At 40.2% G+C, this 20,552-nt stretch overlaps 1 protein-coding gene across 5 annotated transcripts in view; it reads left to right on the top strand.

The window, feature by feature from the left end:
* LOC135198040 (actin-binding protein IPP-like) overlaps positions 1-20,552 on the top strand; it is a 184,922-nt gene that overhangs the window by 154,903 nt on the left and 9,467 nt on the right. For all 5 annotated transcript variants that reach the window (XM_064225419.1, XM_064225420.1, XM_064225417.1 and 2 more), the window contains one exon: positions 11,070-11,198. In XM_064225419.1, coding sequence (XP_064081489.1) covers positions 11,070-11,198 — 129 coding nt within the window. The remainder of the gene's footprint in view (positions 1-11,069; positions 11,199-20,552) is intronic.

Consider the following 20,552-nt stretch of genomic DNA (forward strand, 5'->3'; position numbering starts at 1 on the left):
GGCTAGCTACCACTAACCGACATTATATTATCCGCATTTTTAAAGATTCTTGGCAGGCGAGACATGTTCTGGCAAGAGGTAATATTGCGCTGCGCGCGCTAACCACAGAGCTTACAGTAGGCCATGGCGCTACGCGCCTTATCCGCATTTTTAAAGATTCTTGGCAGGCGAGACATGTTCTGGCAAGAGGTAATATTGCGCTGTGCGCGCTAACCACAGAGCTTACAGTAGGCCGCGGCGGAACGGCGCTACGCGCCTTATCTGCATTTTTAAAGATTCTTGGCAGGCGAGACATGTTCTGGCAAGAGGTAATATTGCGCTGCGCGCGCTAACCACAGAGGTTACAGTGAATTAGCCACAGCACATACAAAAAACCACGACTAGCCTATTTTTCCCCACCATAACTGTAACATTGAACACCTTCCCTCGTTCGTCACGGCCTTACTGTTCGAACACGTGCTCCGGTACAGGCTTCGAACTAACCGAAACACTAGTTTTAAGGCTAACAAACATTAATATACAACTTACCTTATTCACATTTCAAAGTCGCTGCTGTCCGACGACCATGAAGGGGTAGAAGAAGGCCTCTTTGGAACGGGTGAGGGATCACGTGGCTCGCTGGTAGAAGGTCCTGGCCTTATTGTTTCGGGCCGGGAAATCCAATTTGAGATGGGGGATGTCAGGCGGCTTTCGAGCGGGTAGATATGTTTGATCAATTTCAGGAACGCCCGAAATGGACACGGAACATCTTGTAGATACCGCTTCTGGATACAGTACGTAGAAAAATAGCTTTCGTAAAGTTCTCTCTGCGTACCGTGTCTCGGTAGCGCGCTCCGTTTAAGGACACGCCACTGCGATTCTATAGTGTTCTTGTGTACATTCGGGTCGTCAGGGCTAACAAAGTTAACGCTGTGGTTCACGACATTATGCGCAAAATAATGATCCCGGACTTTGCTGTACGACTTCCAGCAATCAGATATGATTGTGGTTTCTGGAAGTAGGTTATCAAGCAACACCGGGATCAGAGTTTTGGCAGATCGGTCTGGAACCACCTTGAAAAAGGTCTCACGTGTCTACCGGTCAATGCCACCGAACACCCAAGATCCGTCTACCTTTCGGCCATGGTTGTACTTCCGTTTCCCAAATTTAGATTCGTCGATCTCAACAATATGACCAGGACCACCGATTTTCTTATTATCAGCACACAGGATTTGGCAACATACATCTCTACAAAAATTATACCAATCGACCATGGTGTTCGGTGCTAAGGGCATAACCAAATCTGTGACGACACACTGTGGGATCTTCTTTGTGAAGCAAAATATTAATATAATAATTGTCTCAAGAGACAAACGCGACTTTTCAAAAAAGGATCCGTGCCGAACTGATACCTTCTTACCGCACTTGCTGTTTGTACATCGCCACATGTATATCGCTTGGCCCGTGGCCTCGCTGGTCCCATGTTTCATGAATCGTCGGTTCGCTGTGTTGCATGTTGTGCATAACCCCGAATAGTCCCCAAGTAACCCTTCCCTATATAACCACTTCATAAATTCGTCCGTGTTTCTTAAAAACTCGAGAAGGATACCAATATACAAATGCGTATATTGATCAAACTGGTCAGCAGTAACATTTTTCGGAAACAATACGGAATGAGTTCTATCCATGGCGGCGGTGTAGAACGGAAAGGGCAAATTTTGTGACTGCAGGTATGATTGTCTGATTCATATTCATGGGACATGTTTTTATTGGTTGGGAGGAAGTTAATCCATGTCCCTTGGGAATGACCTGGGTCAACCTGATACAGGATTGGTTTGGTTTAAAATTTCCCGCGTTGGGGGCGGGCCGACGTACAGCGCCTGTCCGCGGCCAACTCAAGAACTACGGGAGCTCGGACCGCCGTGTCAGCCTTCACATCAAGTGGGTACTTAGAAAAATATTAGTTTCACGGGAAATATCGGCGGATGGTATTTTGGCGTAAAATAGTCGGATAACTGACTTTTCTGGTATATTTTGGAATTCTGGACAACTTTTATTCTATGCATTTTGTTATTTTGGGTAATGGTTCTGGAATTGTAGGATCTGTCCCCAGGTCTGCGAACTACCCGTATTTTCTTATTACTATTTGTTTGTATTATAAAATACAAAAAATCATGTTTTGGCTTGAAAATCAGCTGAGGGCAATGGCGAGTAAGTTTGTTTTGCTGTGTCGAACATCAGATCAAAGCGACTTTCTTGCTTCTAGTTAGCGCAAATGAATCTTGAGATATTCTATTTATATGAGACAAGGTTATTTTACGTTATCCAAAGTGTTTTCAAGTGGAAATATCACTTAAAAATGTATCGTGTGTGAACGAAATTTAGTTATTTTTTCGTTAGAAGATGGCGCCGAAGGCATGTTTATTGCGTAAACAAAAATCAACAGATTCCGTTCAATATTTTCACTTTATCACATCACAATACTACGAGCTTACAGTAAAATGTGTTCTTTTTGTGCCCATTAGTTGTGATTAAAACATTTCTCTCATTTTGTTTATGGTTGAGTTTGAAGGTACTACCATACCGAAGTTTGCAAGTTTCATCCATACAGTACTATTATCGTGCATTGGCAACAAAGATATAACTCCAGTAAGCTTACGCCATCAAACACAACCGTAGATAAAATTGAGAGAAAATCCTTTAAATCAAAACTTCAGGTCTCGAAAGAACACATTTTACTGTTGTTTTCACACCGATAAAAGATAAGTAACATTAAGTAAAGGTTCGTACTATGATGAAATGAAGTGAAAATAGCAAATGGAATCATGTAATATTTTTACACAATAAACATGCCCACAATGCAATCTGTTAATGAAAAAACAAAATACTTTATTTCACGAGCCATATTTAATTCATATTTTGACTTAAAAACACGTAGTAAAATGACAAATTACCTTGTCTTATATAAGTAAAGTATCTAGATATTTTGCGCTAACTAGAAGAAAGGCAGTTCGCTCCGAATTGAGTTAAATACGGAGAAATAAACTCGTATTCACCATCAGCTGATTTGTAATCCAAAACACTGACCGCCTTGTTAGTATTTTATGATATAATAATATGAGAATACATACAATATTATTGGATACTGTAATGTATAACTTTTTAAAAAAATCACAGAAAAGATGCATTTTCATTGTTTTTATTTCGTTATTATACTAGCTGTCAGCAGCCTGACATCGTTCAATTAGGTATGCCAAAATTGGCTAATATTAATAAATTACTAAATTATATTGTATATGTAGTATACAGTATACTGAAGGCTAGGCTACTGTATTCGTATATATATACGATATATGTACCACGATATCATCATCGTCGTGATACGCAAGGCTAGCTTGTTAGATGTTATTCAATTTTTTTCTGTACTGAATTATCATAAGCCAATGTGCATTGAACCTAGAGAATTAGCTGTACTAATTTATAATTACTATGCCATATACAGTGGGGTCCCCGTATTCGTGTTCTCCGGATTCGCGGACTCACTGATTCGCGGATATTTATCTGGACCATATCTAACCATTATTTGCGGTGAATTCGCCTATTCGCGGGATTTTCCGACCATAAATAATCACTAATCAGTGATTATTTATCGTGCCTAAATACATTTTTATGATATAAAAATGATTTACTGATTTTAAAATATTAATAAGTTTAATAAGATTAAATGATATCACATAATATTTTTAGAACATTCTGTGCAACATGATGACTCCACTGCAGTTTTTACGGATGGCTCAAAGTCAGATGCTGGCATCGGCTTTGGTGTAGCCTTCCCTGATGTAAAGAGAAGCGGCAGGTTATCATCTGTTGCATCGATATTTACAGCAGAATTATATGGAATTTTAAAGGCCTTAAAGGAAGTTTTAATTCGAAATGAAAATAATTTTATTTTATATTGTGACTCAAGAAGTGTTGTTCAGTCTCTGGAATCTTTTAACCCTTTAAACCCTCTGATTTTAGATATATTGGAATGGCTGCTTTTACTAAAAAGAAGAAGGAAAGAAATAAAGTTCTGTTGGGGTGCCTTCCCATGTTGGGGTGGCTGGGAATGAGAAAGCTGACCAACTTGAAAAGTCTGCGGTCAACTCCTCAGAACCTACAAGATGCTTACTACCATATCGGGATTTGTATCCTCTAGTAGGTCAGAGAGTTAAAAAATGTTGGCAGTCCCAGTGGGAGGATATTTTAACTAATCAAAAAATGCGGAGTATCACGTCAGTGTCTCCTTGGTCATATCCGAATATGCCAAGGAGACAAGAAACGATGTTATGCAGATTGAGGATTGGACATACAAGACTCACACATGGGTTCTTGATGTCTCGCAAAAATCCTCCATTTTGCGAGAACTGTACTGTGCCCTTGACTGTGAGACATTTGCTGGTTGAATGTCCCAGACTTGGGAATTTGAGACATAGGTTCCTGTCTTGGGGATGTGATAAGAGGAGGTAATTTTATCCTTCCTACAATTCTTGGAAAGGATTGTAATATAGAGCAGTTATATATCTTTATGAGGGAGGCTGGCCTCCTCAACAAAATTTAGATTAAAATGGAATAAATATGTAATAGTTTATATATTTGAATTTTATTTTTTCATATACTAAATATATTTTTAGATTTTTTATATTAAATTAATTTTAGATATAATTCTACTTTTTATCTAAATTTATTTCGGTGTCAATAACCGAGATGTTGTGACACCAGTTTTTAACAGACATAATCAATCAATCTCACAGGGATGTATGCTTTTTGTGTGATAAATGATTTACTAATTTTCTAATAATATTAATGTAAAGAGCAATCACTTCAAGAAAGAAAATACTACATTTTAGTTTATAAATTATAAAAATTATGTAAGAATGAAGGAAATCCCAGTCTTCAAGCATCTCTCTTTAGAACTCCAGGTCTCTCTCACTCTCTCCTGAGATGAGAGATTTTTTATGGTACACAATGTATAATATGTTTATTAATATTTTCATATGACAATAAGTGAAAATATTTTACAAATACTACGAAAATCTCTCTCTCTCTCTCTCTCTTTCTCTCTTACAGAAATGTATGTTTTTTGGATGATAAATCATTTACTGATTTTCAAATATCAACATTAATGTAAACAGCAATAATATCAATTCATTAAAGAAAATACTAAAGTGAATTAGCAAGATTTTAGTTTATAAATAAAAAATTATGTAAGAATGAAAGAAAATGCATTTTACCCGGCATCTTTCTCTTTGAACTCCGCGTATCAAGCTGAGTTGGCTGGGGTCCAACAACTGTTGCCCTCTCAATGATCACGTAAATTCTCTCTCTCTCTCTCTCTCTCTCTCTCTCTCTCTCTCTCTCTCTCTCTCTCTCTCTCTCTCTCTCTCACGGAGATGAGAATTTCTATGGTACATGTGTATGTTTATTAATATTTTTGCATAATAATAATAATAGTAATATAACTAATTTCAAAATTCATATGTGATAGTATTTCATAGAAGTACAATAATCTATCCATTTCAGTCTTTTAAATAAGGATAACCCTCCCCCACCCTCTCTCTTCTCTCTCTCTCTCCTCTCTCTCTCTCTCTCTCTCTCTCTCTCTTGCCACACGAGATAGTATGTCTTAGTGGTAACTCTCACCCTCTGTTTGGGCTGGAAATGTATGTATAAGTGTATCTTTAAGGACATTACTACATTTTATGGTAAAATAATAATATACAGTGGTACTAGTTTACAAATAATATCAAGTTTAATGAGATTAAACAGTAACAATAACCTCTCTCTCTCTCTCTCTCTCTCTCTCTCTCTCTCTCTCTCTCTCTCTCTCTCTCTCTCTCTCTCTCTCTCTCTCTCTCTCTCTCTTCCTTTGTTTCTTTCCTACTGACTTATGTTTATTGTTTTGTAGTATAAAACTAATTTTCAAATATTAATAAGATCAATTAAAAATAGCGATACCCAGTCTTTTTATCCACTTGGAGGAAGGTGGGCGGGGGAGTATATGACAGTTTGATATACGTATTTGGCGGAGGGGAAGGAGTCGGAGTTTAGGAGTTATTCTCTCTCTCTCTCTCTCTCTCTCTCTCTCTCTCTCTCTCTCTCTCTCTCTCTCTCTCTGTTATTGGCTGCAGGTATATATTTTTAATAGTAAAATGTTTAAGATGTCTTTGAAATGATATTAATAATATAACCTCAAAGATTAATACAGTAAATGTTAGTAATTTTAGGTATATTTGAATTAAGATGTTATTAAAGGTATACATTTGGTATCTGAACGTTCAAGATAGGCAGTTATAAGCATTTTTAGTGGTGGTTCTAACTATTCGCGGGTTTTAACTATTCACGGAGGTGCCTGGCACACATCCCCCGCAAATACGGGGGGAACACTGTACGTATAAAGTATGCTGTGTAGTGTAGGCTAGCCCTTTAACGCCAATTGGACGTATTAAACGTCGACATAAATTGTCTGTCGGGTGCCGATTGGACGTATGGTACGTCGATAAAAAAAGTTTTTTTAAAAATTTGCGGAAAAATACTTATAGGCCTACCAGGCGAAAACTTTTGAATCACTCGCCTTGGGGGTTGCTGGGAGCTCACGGATCAAGGCGTTGTTTTGTTTACAATCGTTATGGAGGCGCGCAAGCACAAATTCCTTTCTTATTGGACTAAAAAGTATGAGTGACACATCTCGGAAATTATTTCGTCACTTTGACATAATTTTTGCACCATTTTAAATTAGCCGTTACATGGAGTATTTTATATGAAAATGTGCCCAATTTCATGTAGAATACAACAAAAAATACTCATGATTGTAGCTTTTATCTGTTTTGAAATATTTTCATATAACGATGTGCCAAAATTTCAACCTTCGGTCAACTTTGACTCCTCCGAAATGGTTGAAAAACGCAATTGTAAGCTAAAACTCTTATATTCTAGTAATATTCAATCATTTACCTTCATTTTGCAACAAATTGGAAGTCTCGAGCACAATATTTCGATTTATGGTGAATTTACGTCCGCACGGTATCTTCTGAAAAAAATAAGAAATTTTTTCGTCCGATTGTCGTAATGTTTGCACCATTTTAAATTAGCCGTTATATAAAGTTTTATATATGAAAATGTGCGCAATTTCATGTAGAATACAACATAAATAATGAAGGTTGTAGCTTTTCTAATTTTCGAAATATTTGCATATAAATCACGATAAATAGAAAAAAAACCACGTTTGGTCAACTTTGACTCTACCGAAATAGTAGAAAAACAGAATTGTAAGCTAAAACTCTTACAGTCTAGTAATATTCAGTCATTTATCTTTATTTTGAAACAAATTTGAAGTCTCTAGCACAATATTTAGATTTATGGTGAATATAAAAAAAAACTTTCCTTCCCTCCACGCGCGGATTTTCCGCCGCAAATCTCCTAAATGCGTACATCGCATTCTTGTAATATTTGCTCCGTTTCATATTAGGCATTTCATAGAGGTTTATATATGGAAATGTGCGCAATTTCATGTAAAATACAACAAAAATAATTGAAGGTTGTAGCTTTTCTCATTTACGAAATATTTGCATATAAAAAAATAAAAAAAATTTGACATTCGGTCAATTTTAACTTTTCCGAAATGGTCGAAAACTGCAATTGTAAGCTAAAACTCTTACAGTATAGTAATATTCAATCATTTATCTTCTTTTTGAAACAAATTGGAAGTCTCTAGAACAATATTTAGATTTATGGTAAATTTTTGAAAACAAAATATTTTACATCCGCACGTTACGAATTCATGCATTCACTAAATAGATCGGTTTTCTTCCCTCCCATTTCGGTTAAAAAGCAAATGCTGTAGCGTATTTTTCTTTCGCTCGATGGTTCTAGCCAAATGCATTCCTTCATGGAATGGATTACCTGGCAACTCAGGATGACAAGGTAGCGAGAGCTAGAGGTGTACAGGCTGCCTGCCTGCTGCACGGCTGGCTCTCTGAGATAGTTCGGTCAGGCATTGTCTCTCCTCCTCTATAATGATTGACTACCGAATCGAATCTCTGCCCGGCAATTACAGACTTAGGTCTCTGGTTGGCTGGAATTCTCGCATACGTGTATGACCATCTCTCCTGCATTGCCTTTTGCCATTGCTAGAATTTTCAGACAGAGATATCTCACTAGACTTGTTATCTTTCTGTTTACTTCATGGTAACAGAAGTCTGTTGCCTAGTCTTCCGAATTATTTCTTCAGACAATCTGAGTTTGTTTTCTAAAATACATCTTGTAATTCATATGTGTGCAATTATTCTTTGTTCAGCCCAAATTATAGATGAATAACGGAAGACTTCGCCTGTTCCCCGCCCTGCCAGCTCTACTTCAAAAGTAATAGTAATGTCCTCCCTGAAAGATGCTCCGCTTTCATTGCAAACTCCGACTTCTCACCAAACAGCAATGAAATAGCAGTTTAGCATTTTCAGTCCTCTGTAAAATTAAAGGGATTAAAGCCGTCTTCACTGGTTGGTGCGGCGAGACTTTTTCTACGTTCAGAATCTTGAGAAACTTCTCTCGATTCAGCTGTGAAGACGTAGGTCCGCATTCACCTTAGTCTTTCACTGGCATATAGTATTTTTTCTCCTTAGTTGAGCTCATAAGTTGAGATTCAACTACTATGAGAACTTCTGTCTTGCCATCAGGGACCTCGGTCTCTAGAAGGCAATTGACTATCGTCTGATGGGCACATGCCTTGAGAGAATCATCATCTCGTCTCCCAACATCGGTGGCGAACAAGATAGACAATTTGTATGGTTTCTCGGCATAACCATTCAAAAGACGAGTGTCATGTGACTACGTCTCGGATGTTTGAGTGCAGTCATTCAGCAGCTGTTGAAGAGTATGAGATCGTCATGAGCAACGCTGTGGACTTTGTATAGGTTGATCCAGATCAGTCATTACTTTGTCCTATTGGCGTGTTACTGTACCCATAAGGATCGACACCCACCATAGTGTCGGTGTCTTTATCCACTGTGGACTGCCATTGCAGAAGTGTTGATGACACGTCTTTCTCTGAGTATTACAAGACCGTGAGAGACTTCTCTGCAGTTGGATAGTCCAGTGGATAGGTACTTGTCATCACTCCGAACAATGTGTCGGAAAGGAAGATAGAAAAGGTCTCATTGTGACCATATTTATCTTTCCCTTTCGGCCTGCCCACAGGTCCTTGGAACCTCATTTCCTTGGACCGGTGGTGGATGCTTGCAGATTGTGTTTACTTACCCAGCTCCTTCAAGAGGACAAGTTGCATCTCGCCTATGGTGTGCAGTTCTAGAGGTAAGAAGGATGCGAGAGTGACTGGCCTCTCCACCTTCCCCACCTTGTCCTTCCATTCCTCTTCCTTCGGGTTGAGGATAGGACTCGAACTTACACTGGCTGGTCGGGCGATTGATGCGGTAAGCTTACACATAGAGCATCCTTTTTATGTTTCTTATCAGAATCATGGAAGCAGTCCAATGCAAACTCTTCCCAGAACTTAGCATTAATGCCTCAGACTCTAAATATTCTTCACTTATTTCAAAAAGGCCCAGAAGTCTGACTCTTGATCATGCAGCTCCTATACTCCAATCAAGTTGTCAGAGGCAGGGCACTCCTCGCCCTTACGACCAGGAGTAGCAGCCTAGGTGTTTAGAACTCCAGTTAGTTAGTTCTAGAGGCTCACTCATATTCCTCCCACCAATCAGTGTGTCTTCCTCATGTAAAGGACTGAGGGTTTGTATATCGTGTAGGAACAAATCACAATTTTTGGAAGTAAATTGTCTCTTTCCTAACTATACAAACCTGAGGTCCTTTACATACATGCCCACCTCATGCCACCCCTCAATCTAAACCTGGGCCGAAAGGTATAGTGGAGCGTTTGCATCCGGGCAGGCTAGCCTACCCGCCTGCCACATGGTAGTTACTGTCTAACCACCTTGTTCAAGAATTTAATGGCCGTAATTCCAACTACACCGAAAGTAATTCCTTATGTAAAGGACCTCAGGTTTGTATAGTTAGGAAAAATACAATTTACTTCCAAAAATTGTGATTTTATGTAAATAGTAAATTTAATAGGTGTAGATGTACACATGATAATGGTAGTTAGGTTATATTCCAGGTACATATTAGATACAAGATAAAATCACTTAAATTTTATCTGAGGAAGTAATATTTTTATCATTGACTACTAAATGTTGCATTACCTTAGGAGCAGTATAGTAGCTCATTTTGTTTTCATGTTTTTCACACATCCATGCTTGTCTAAGGGAATGTATAGTGTACATTTCGGGCATATTTAACAAATGCCTCAGAATATCTCGACGTAAATACACAATGGTAATCACAAAATGCTTGAAGATCATTTGAGAGATAACTAGTGCATCACAGCGTATGCAAAGGGGAAAGAGGTCAGGCTCCATCTACTCTCCCCTCCCATTGGCTAATGCACTCATGCCACCAACCTTGTTCTATTATTAAAGCTGATCCAGCTTGCACTTTGAGATTTTCCCATACATTAACACCTAAGGTTTGTAATTATGAGAAATACAAATTGATAAAAAATTTGCCATTTTATATAACGTCTCATCTTAAAAGAAAATCTTATATCAAAAAAATGTTTACTGTATAAATTGCAAGAGATGAAGGGACCTGGGCATATGCTCACCTTTGCTGAAATAATGGATCAACTGTGCACCGGGATGCATATGTAATCATTATTGAATATATCTTTAGAATTTTGAGTGTCAGACTTAGATTAGATTGTCCATTCAGACTACTGTAAACTTGTTGTAGGCCATAGGGTTATTGCAGATTTTTCTAACCACATTCTAGGAAACTTAAATTTTTCCATTCACTTAATAAGACCTGACATGATTCTTTCCACCATGAGAATAATTACAAGTTCTTATTGCATATGTCAGGCTTAGTTATCACATTGTCCACAGTCTTACTGGTAATTGAGCCATTATTCCAATATTATAATAGGGATTTTCATCATCATAGTTCTGTGGCTATTGCATACCTTTAACCTTTTCATCAAACAGAATAAATGGTTTGAGTGTCCACCCATGTCAGTTGGCCGTGCAAGCCCTGCAGTAGCTGCCACAAATTCCCTCTTGTATGTCATTGGTGGGGATCAAACAAGTGAAGTTAATGACTTTTATAGAGCACAGGTAAGTTTTATTTAAACTGCTGTTGTTCCACATTATACAAAAGAGTGGCAAAGAAAGTTGACCATTTGAAAGATAAACATCGGCTGGTTACCAACAAGTTTGTATTGGAGCCGATGATCAAAATCTCAGTCATTAGCCTAGAAATTCAAATGACTATGTCTTACTTTTAATACATATGAATGATCATACTGTAATGAAGAATGGTGTTTTATCCTCACTATATAACCCTGCTGATATTGTTATCTTCCTTGTATAACCCTGCTGATATTGATTACACAGTTCAAACCATAATAATACAGTATTATTTCACATTATATTTCACATATATTCTGTGCTTCTGGTTAAAGTTATAGGTGACTTAAACAGATTTCATGAAGATTCATTGTTTAGTCAGTATTTTTGTTGATTACACATGCATGACTGTATCCCAAATTTTCTGTTTTCATATGAGTAATTTGCCAAGTAATTACATAGCTATACTTTTCCAATTGTACAACAACTAAAATTTGAAGTTCGCAGTAGTGATGTGTGTGTGTGTGTGCGTGCGTGCACGTGTGTGCATGCGCTCTAGCATTAAATATTGTAGGGAAGGTTGCAAGATCCACATGACAAAGGTGACCTACAATAGTCATACAATCTGTGCTAAATGTAGAGGGCAAGAGTGCTCAAAAGATCTAACTTTTGAGGAATGTAAAGACATAGGCAGAGGAAGGCGGCTTCTAGAGCCGAGAGTATGGGTCATAGTTTAGAACCTGCTACTATTCTTTCTGTTGATGACCATAACATTCCTTATTCCCTGGTTTTAGCCTTATCCTCCATTCAGAGCCGTATATAGAGAGAGTTTAGCCAACCTTTTAACACCAGCTTCCTGTTGTTGTGTGTCGCAAAAAGGTCCGTCTCCCCCAAATCTGGAAAAGCTTGTCTGCCACCACTTGATGAAGGGACCACTCTGTGCCTAGGATCTGATCCCGGCGACTGAGTTTGTCTGCGACCATGTTCTGTTTCCCTCGGATATACCTGGCTGAGAGCTCTACTGAATTGCTGATTGCCCACTGGTGAAGCTCGACGGTCAAGGCGTGAAGTTGATGTGAAACCAGGCCTCCCTGTTTGTTCACATAGGCTACCACCGTGGTGTTGTCTGACATGAAAACGACAGAATGACCCTCTACCTTCCCCTGAAACTCCTTCAGACCCAGGAAAGCCGCCTTCAACACCAAGATGTTGATATGTTGCTGCTTGTCCTCCAAACTCCAAACGCCTGAAGCGATGAGGCCGCCTAAGTGTGCGCCCCAACCTTCGAGGGAGGGGGGGCGTCTGAGAACAGAAGGAAGTCCGGTGGGAGAGAAGGCAGAGGGACACCCTTCAGCAGATTCTGGTCGCCCAACCACCAACGAAGGTCTTCTCTCACTTCCAAAGATAGAGGAACAATAAACGGGAGAGTCCCCCGCCAGAGACCAGAATTCTCCTAGTCTCCATTGCAGAGACCTAAGATGAAGGCACCCATGAGGGACCAGCTTCTCCAGGAAAGGTAACACTCCCTGAAGAACCTGCCACTGATGAGCTGACTGATGTGACTTTGACAGGAAGTTGTGCGCTACAGCCCGCAACTTCTCCAATCTCTGATCCAACGGGAAAACTTTTGCCACTGCCGTATCGATGACCATGCCCAGGTAGAGAATCCTTTGAGTGGGTACGAGGTTAGACTTTTCCTGGTTGACTAATATGCCCAGGTCCAGACAGAACTGAAGTAGACGATCCCTGTCCTGTAGCAGCTTCTCCCTGGAAACTGCCGAGACTAACCAATTGTCGAGGTACCTCAGCAAACGGATCCCCTGAGCATGGCCCCAACTTGACACAAGAGAGAAGACCCTTGTAAACACTTGAGGGGCTGTCGTCAGCTTGAAGCACAAGACTTTGAACTCAAAGATCTTGTCTGCAAGAGAGAAGCGAAGGAAATTCCTGGATGTGGGATGAACAGGGATTTGGAAGTATGCGTCCCTTAAGTCTATCGACAGCATGAAGTCTCCTTCCCTCACGGCTGCCAACACCAAGTGCGGGGTCTCCATCGTGAACAGTGTCTTCCTGATGAAGTGATTCAAGGTGGATAGGTCGATCACAGGCCTCCATTCTCGCGACGCCTTGGGCACCAAAATGATGTGACTGTAAAACCCCAGGGACAGACACGCTACTTCCTCTATCGCATCCTTGTCCAGCATTTTCTGCACTTCCTCCTGAAGAGCCAAGAAGTTCAGAGAATCTGGAGGATATGCCTTCCTGAGCTGCGGCTTGTCCAACAGAGGAAGAGAGAAGTTGAATGGTAGCAGGTATCCCACCTGAAGGACATCTACCACCCACTTCTCCACCCCATAACTCTGCCACTTGGCCCAATGGCCAGCCAAGCACCCCCCACCCGTGGAGCAGGAGAGGGAGAGGCGTCTAACCTACTGACAGCCCCCGGGCCCCTTCTCGGCTTAAAGGAACGAGAGCGAAAGGGGCGTTGATCTTCAGACTTAGGCTGTGTCGAACGGGAAGGCCCTGCCGAACTCGAGGTCCTCGATGGCCTACCAGGTGATGATCTCCTCAACTGCTGCTGGACCGGGGGAGGAGGAGGAGCTGGATGTCAACGAGGATGAGACTCCGACTTAGACACGGCCTGGTGCACCAGTCGGTCCTTGGTGTCAGCTCGGCGTCGGTCTATCGCATTTTTGAGTTCTGTCCGAGGAAACAAAATTTGGGACTCCGATAGAGCTCTGTTCCTCAATGTCAGCAAAGACTTGGTGTTGAGCGATCTCTCCATCCTAGACAAAGCCGCATCCCTCCTAATCAGAAGATTAGCCCATAAATTGGTACTGAGGAGAGCCAAATATGGAAACGCTTTGCCCCCGAACTGCAATAGACTGGCAAGCGAGGCGGCACTCACCAACCCTTCAGGGGACCTGTCAGAAGCTATCTTGGCAATAAACACAGACTTAGGTCCAGCCAAGAAACCGTCTGCAACATGGAGGCCGCCGTAGATTCCAAAGCTGAGGCATCTTGTGGAGACAAGGATGGAGCCACCAACCTCACCTGTTCCAAAGTCAAACCCGGCTTCAGGCGAATGATGTCTGGGTTAAGGTGGCGTGACAACAAAAATGCAGAGCTCATAGCATAGTACTTCCTATGTCTCGTGAGAGGCGGGGGTAGTAGTTTGGTAGAGCCCCTAGAGCTAAGTGACCTGTCCTGGTAAAAAACAGAAGCGTTAACTTTCTGCAAGACCGACTGAATGTGCCCCGACAAAGGAAGCTGAAGAGATGATTTGGGGTCCTGAGTAGCTCCCTACCAAGGCTTCCAAGCAAGAAGGAGTGTAAGACGACCGAGCCCAAGTCGTACTTAGCAAATTGTTAAACCCACGAATGAGATTAACCCTTAAACGCCGACTGAACGTATTTTACGTCGAAATTTTTTGTCTCTTGGGTGCCGACTGGACATATTTTACGTCGGCATACAAAAGTTTTTTTAAAAATTCGCGGAAAAATACTTTTAGGCCTACCAGCCGAAAACTCTTGAATCACGCGCCTTTGGGGGATGCTGGGAGTTCAGGGATCAAAGTGTTGTTTTCTTTACAATCGTTACGCAGGCGCGCAAGCGCGAATTTCTTTCTTGCCGCACTAAAAAGTATCTGTGACACATCTCGGAAATTATTTCGTCACTTTGACATAATTTTTTTACCATTTTAAATTAGCTGTTACATGGAGTATTATATATGAAAATGTGCGCATTTTTATGTAGAATGCAACAAAAAAATACTCATGATTGTAGCTTTTATCAGTTTTGAGATATTTTCATATAAATAACGATAAGTGCCAAAATTTCAACCTTCGGTCAAATTTGACTCTACCGAAATGGTCGAAAAACGCAATTGTAAGCTAAAACACTTATATTCTAGTAATATTCAATCATTTACCTTTATTTTGCAACAAATTGGAAGTCTCTAGCACAATATTTCGATTTATGGTGAATTTATGAAAAAACTTTTTCCTTACGTCCGCACGGTAACTCTGAAAAAAATCATACATGCGATTGTGGTAATGTTTGCACCATTTTAAAATTAGCCGTTACATAAAGTTTTATATATGGAAATGTGCGCAATTTCATGTAGAATACAACTAAAAACAACCCATGGTTGTAGCTTTTATCAATTTTGAAATATTTTCATATAAAAAATGATAAGTGACAAATTTTCAACCTTCGGTCAACTTTGACTCTACCGAAATGGTCGAAAAACGCAATTGTAAGCTGAAACGCTTATATTCTAGTAATATTCAATCATTTACCTTCATTTTGCAACAAATTGGAAGTCTCTAGCACAATATTTTGATTTATAGTGAATTTATGAAAAAAATAACATTTTCTTTACGTCCGCGCGGTAACTCTTCCGAAAAAATCATATGTGCGATTGTGGTAATGTTTGCACCATTTTAAATTAGCCGTTACATAAAGTTTTATATATGAAAATGTGTGCAATTTCATGTAGAATACAACAAAAAATAATTGAAGGTTGTAGCTTTTCTCATTTTCGAAATATTTGCATATAAATCACGATAAATAGAAAAAAAACCACGTTCGGTCAACTTTGACTCTACCGAAATGGTCGAAAAACGCAATTGTAAGCTAAAACTCTTACAGTCTAGTAATATTCAGTCATTTATCTTCATCTTGAAACCAATTCGAAGTCTAGCACAAAATTTAGATTTATGGTGAATTAAAAAAAAAAAACTTTCCTTACCTCCGCGCGCGGATTCTCCGCCACAAATCTCCGAAATGCGTACGTCCCATTCTCGGAATATTTGCTCTGTTTCATATTAGGCATTTCATAGAGTTTTATATATGAAAATGTGTGCAATTTCATGTAGAATAAAACAAAAAATATTTGAAGGTTGTAGCTTTTCTAATTTCCGAAATAATTGCATATAAAAAAATATATATAAAAAAATTTGACATTTGGTCAACTTCAACTCGTCAGATATGGTCGAAAACTGCAATTGTAAGCTAATACTCTTACAGTATAGTAATATTCAATCATTTGTCTTTATTTTGAAAGAAATTGGAAGTCTCTAGGACAATATTTAGATTTATGGTGAATTTTTGAAAAAAATATTTGTTTATGTCCGCGCGTTACGAATTCATGCATTATTTTGTGATAATATTTTCTCTGTGTTGCTTTTATCGTTTTACAATTTGTTATATACCAAAATGATCGCAAGGGTTAGCAGCCAAACACTCCAAAACCCCTACTAACCCCGTCTGGGCTGGGTCCAAGGATCGGCCTCCGAGACGGACCCACTGTAACACTAGGAACATCACTTACCTCAACAGATGACTCCACATGTCCATGAATGGTCACGGGTGTGGCAGTCGCATGTACGTGAGATGGAGGGGAAACTCGAACACTCAAGATCGACAGAGAATCCCTTAGAGTCGAACTCTTGAAGCACCAGTGAGAGAGGCAGGCAAACACTCCAGCTGCACCAACTCCGTGCTCACTACCTTCGACCTCTTGACAGGCGCCTTCAGATCTGTACGGCAACGAATAGGCCCTGGAGAAGAAGGAGCACTAACATCACGTGCACGGGCAGGGGAGGTTGCAACACGCTCGTGATGTGCAAGGAGGAGGGGGGGGGGGGGTTTGCACGTTCGAGATTTGAGGCAGAGGATGAAGCAACCCCTGCAGAACGCACACCACTAACACTGCGTGAAACCACAGCACTCTTGGGAACACGTCCGCGTTGTTTTTCCCTCGAAGGCGAAGGAAGGGCAAAGTCCTTAGCCTTCCAATGCTTAATAATCCGACGAGGCGTAGAGGGGGAAGAGGAAGACAACCTCTGAAGCACTGCCTGGCATATGACCTCAGACTTATGTGCCAGAGAAGGCTCTGAAGACAAGGAAGGGAGAAGTTGCGAACTGGGCGGCAGTGATGAAGTCACGGCTGAGCAAGGCGGATCAGAGGAGAAGACTGGGAGAGACGTCATCGATGTGAGTCACGTCACAAGCGGCGGTGACGTCACGGCTTCCCCTCGGTACGATGGAGAAAAGATGCTACTGGTGGAGGAATGCACAAAGATGGACCCCGTAACATCATCAACGGGGCTGACGCTGCAGCGTCATTCCGACTCGAAGCGGCGGCAGACACTGGCAGAGCAATACAAGATGGCCAACTGCTGCTACCCATGAAGACGAGGCTGGGAGGAGGGGGGATGGCCTGGCCAGAACGGGAAGGAGGGGAGCGAGCCTCCACAAAATGCACTTGCAACCCCTCCAAGGACAGTGTACCCCCTAGCCCAAGCGTTTTCCTAATCGCCGCCATTTGGATGCCTCCAACACTGGAAGAGAAGAGAATGATGAAAAAACCTCTCCCTTCTCGGGAACCAAAAAAGCTCCCGAGGAAGAGGGGGCTACATTACAAAAATTACCCTGGCGACCTCCCAATACTTCCATCGACGAATCAATGGAAGAAAAGGAAGGAGATGCAGGGACAACGCTACTATTGGGGTTGACTACTGCGGGAGACGAAACATCGGGAATAGGAGGTGTAAAGGCAGTCATGGTTATTCCTCGTGACAAACCGGGTTGGCGGAGAGTGAGCAATTGTGTCGCTCACCCAGGAGGCTAAGAAAAAGACAATGCGATAGCGTGGGTGGGTGCATGGTCTTTGAACAGTTTTCACCCGATATACGCTTGCGTTGCCAGATCTCATAGATTCCTTGCTTTTCAGTCTCCGATTGTTTAACCGGATCCAGCTAGGCGCTAGAAAATTATCCTTTTGTTAAGACCAAAGGTTTGTAGCTATGAAAAATGTACATTGTCTTAGAAAATTTGTCATTTTTAAAAGTAATTTGCGTTTTCCTAAACATACAAACCTGAAGTTCTTTAAATTAACTGACCACCTCAGCCACCCCTCTCATTTGGCACCCAGGCCAGAAGGCAAAGGATTGCAGACTGACAGGCGATTGGGGCTTCCCGATAGCTAACTACCTTGTCAGTTAGTTTGAATAGTTAGTTTCCAGTTCATGCTCGAAGCTAAATCCTACATAAAGGAACTTAGGAAAATGGAAAAATTACTTAAAATTTTATGTTTCTTCTGGTTTTCCTGTTTATTGTGCATATACTTAAAAAACATGGAAAGCAACCTTTTATTCTAAGATCTTTTTAATTTTTATTTATTTGTCCCAATTCTGTTGCATTTTTTTTTAAATTTCATTTTGGCCTCCCCTGTAGAAAGTAGTCAAAGTTTCTTCCTTATACCCCACTGTGACCCTAACTGGATTGTTTTTGGCCTTCCCAGTTTCATCCATTATCTTGGGTCTCTGCTCCTAGCTGTCCAACTTCTTTAATTCTATCATATTTTAGTTTTTACCTCTTTCTCCAGAACACACCATTGCAGTATGAAAAGTGTTTGGTACTGTTATATATACTAGCAAACTTAAAATATGGGTGCAGAAGTGAAAAATTTATATGTACTATTTGTTCAGCAATATTAAAATAAGGGCGATTACACGAATAGTCTCTCTCTCCCTCTCTCTCTCTCGTAATGTAATTCAAGGGACGAACACTGAACGCAGAGAAATTCTTATTCATTGTTGTTTCCCCTCTTTTAATGATATTCTCTCTCTCTCTCTCTCTCTTAAAGTAAGTGAAGGAACGATCAATGGACGTAAAGAAGTTCGTATTCATTATTGTTTACCCTCTATTAGTGATTCTCTCTCTCTCTCTCTCTCTCTCAATGTAAGTACGTAACGAAGACGGTGATGGGATTATCGGATTACTTGGCTCTCAAATCACAAATTATTTCCCCTCTCTTTCTTTCTCTCATTTTTTGATAGAAAGATAAAATGATAAAATCTCTTTTCTCTCTCTCTCTCTCTTGTCGGTGACTTTCATTTAACGGAACAGGTTTGTTTCTTTGTCAATTACAGGCAGTCCCCGGGTTACGACGGGGGTTCCGTTCTTGAGACGCGTCGTAAGCCGAAAATCGTCGTAAGCCGGAACGACGCTTGGAAATATGTCTTAAACTAATAAAAAGTTATAAAAACCTTACTTGTAATCCTTTGGTTACACTACATGTCGTTTCCTGTAGTTTTATGTACAACCTGGAGTTATTTTCATAAAAGAATGCTGGTTCTTGAAGGTAAAAACTATTGTAATCCTCTGGTGACACTACATTCTTGAAGTTTTATGTACAACCTGGAGTGATTTTGCAAAATCTTGAGGGCTACAAGAACAGCTGATTACTATTTACGTATCATATAGACTAATTAAAGTAAATGTATTTTTAAATAGGCTTATATATTAGTATCAACAAAACATTTCCTGCCATGAGTCAGAGGCCGTTTAATGAAACGAACACTTCTCTGTCCTATCTGTTCAGAAAATAAACGTTACGTCAATCCCCGAGACCATTGTTGCCAAAGCGTCTCTCTCTCTCTCTCTCTCTCTCTCTCTCTCTCTCTCTCTCTCTCTCTCTGATCAAATTACATTGGAAACTTGACATACGATTGCCCTAATATACGAATGTTTTGAGATATAACAGAAAATTTGCGAAAATACAAGCTTTGATATACAACGAAATATTTGAGATACGATTTTGCGATGAGTGTTAGTTGTATAGGCGACCGATAAATGGCGTTCAGTCTGTTTGTTTGTTGGTGCTGCATGTTAACACGTCGTTGTTTAGTTCGTTGTATTTGCGCCTATTTTTCGTGTTATTTTGTCTATTTTATTATTAACCATGGGTCTCAAAGCTAAAGACAAAGCAGGTGATAAGAAAAAACCCAAGAAAATGATTTTGATGGAAGCAAAACATGAAATTATAGCAAAGCATGAACGTGGCGTTCGTATCGTCGATTTGGCAAACGAGTATGGTCGAAATCCTTCTACAATATCCACGATCATCAAGCAGAAGGAAGCTATAAAAACCCCCGAGACCATTGTTGCCAAAGCGTCTCTCTCTCTCTCTCTCTCTGATCAAATTACGTACTGGATAATGTCTCTCTTTGGATACTTCGATTTTGCCAAATATTGAGGGCTACAAGAACAGTTGATTACTATTTACGTATCATATAGACTAATTAAAGTAAACGTATCTTTAAATAGGCTTATATTATTAGTATCAACAAAACATTTACTGGCATGAGTCAGAGGCCGTTAACGAAACGAACACTTTCTCGTCCTTAACTCGGAGCGTCGGAAGACGCCTCTCTCTCTCTCTCTCTCTCTCTCTCTCTCTCTCTCGTCTCTCTCTCTCTCTCTCTCTCTCTCTCTCTCTCTCTCTCTCTCTCTGATCAAATTACTGGATAATGTCTCTCTTTGGATATTTGG

The sequence above is a fragment of the Macrobrachium nipponense genome, chromosome 21, assembly GCF_015104395.2.
Source record: "Macrobrachium nipponense isolate FS-2020 chromosome 21, ASM1510439v2, whole genome shotgun sequence".
Classification (NCBI taxonomy): Eukaryota; Metazoa; Arthropoda; class Malacostraca; order Decapoda; family Palaemonidae; genus Macrobrachium; species Macrobrachium nipponense.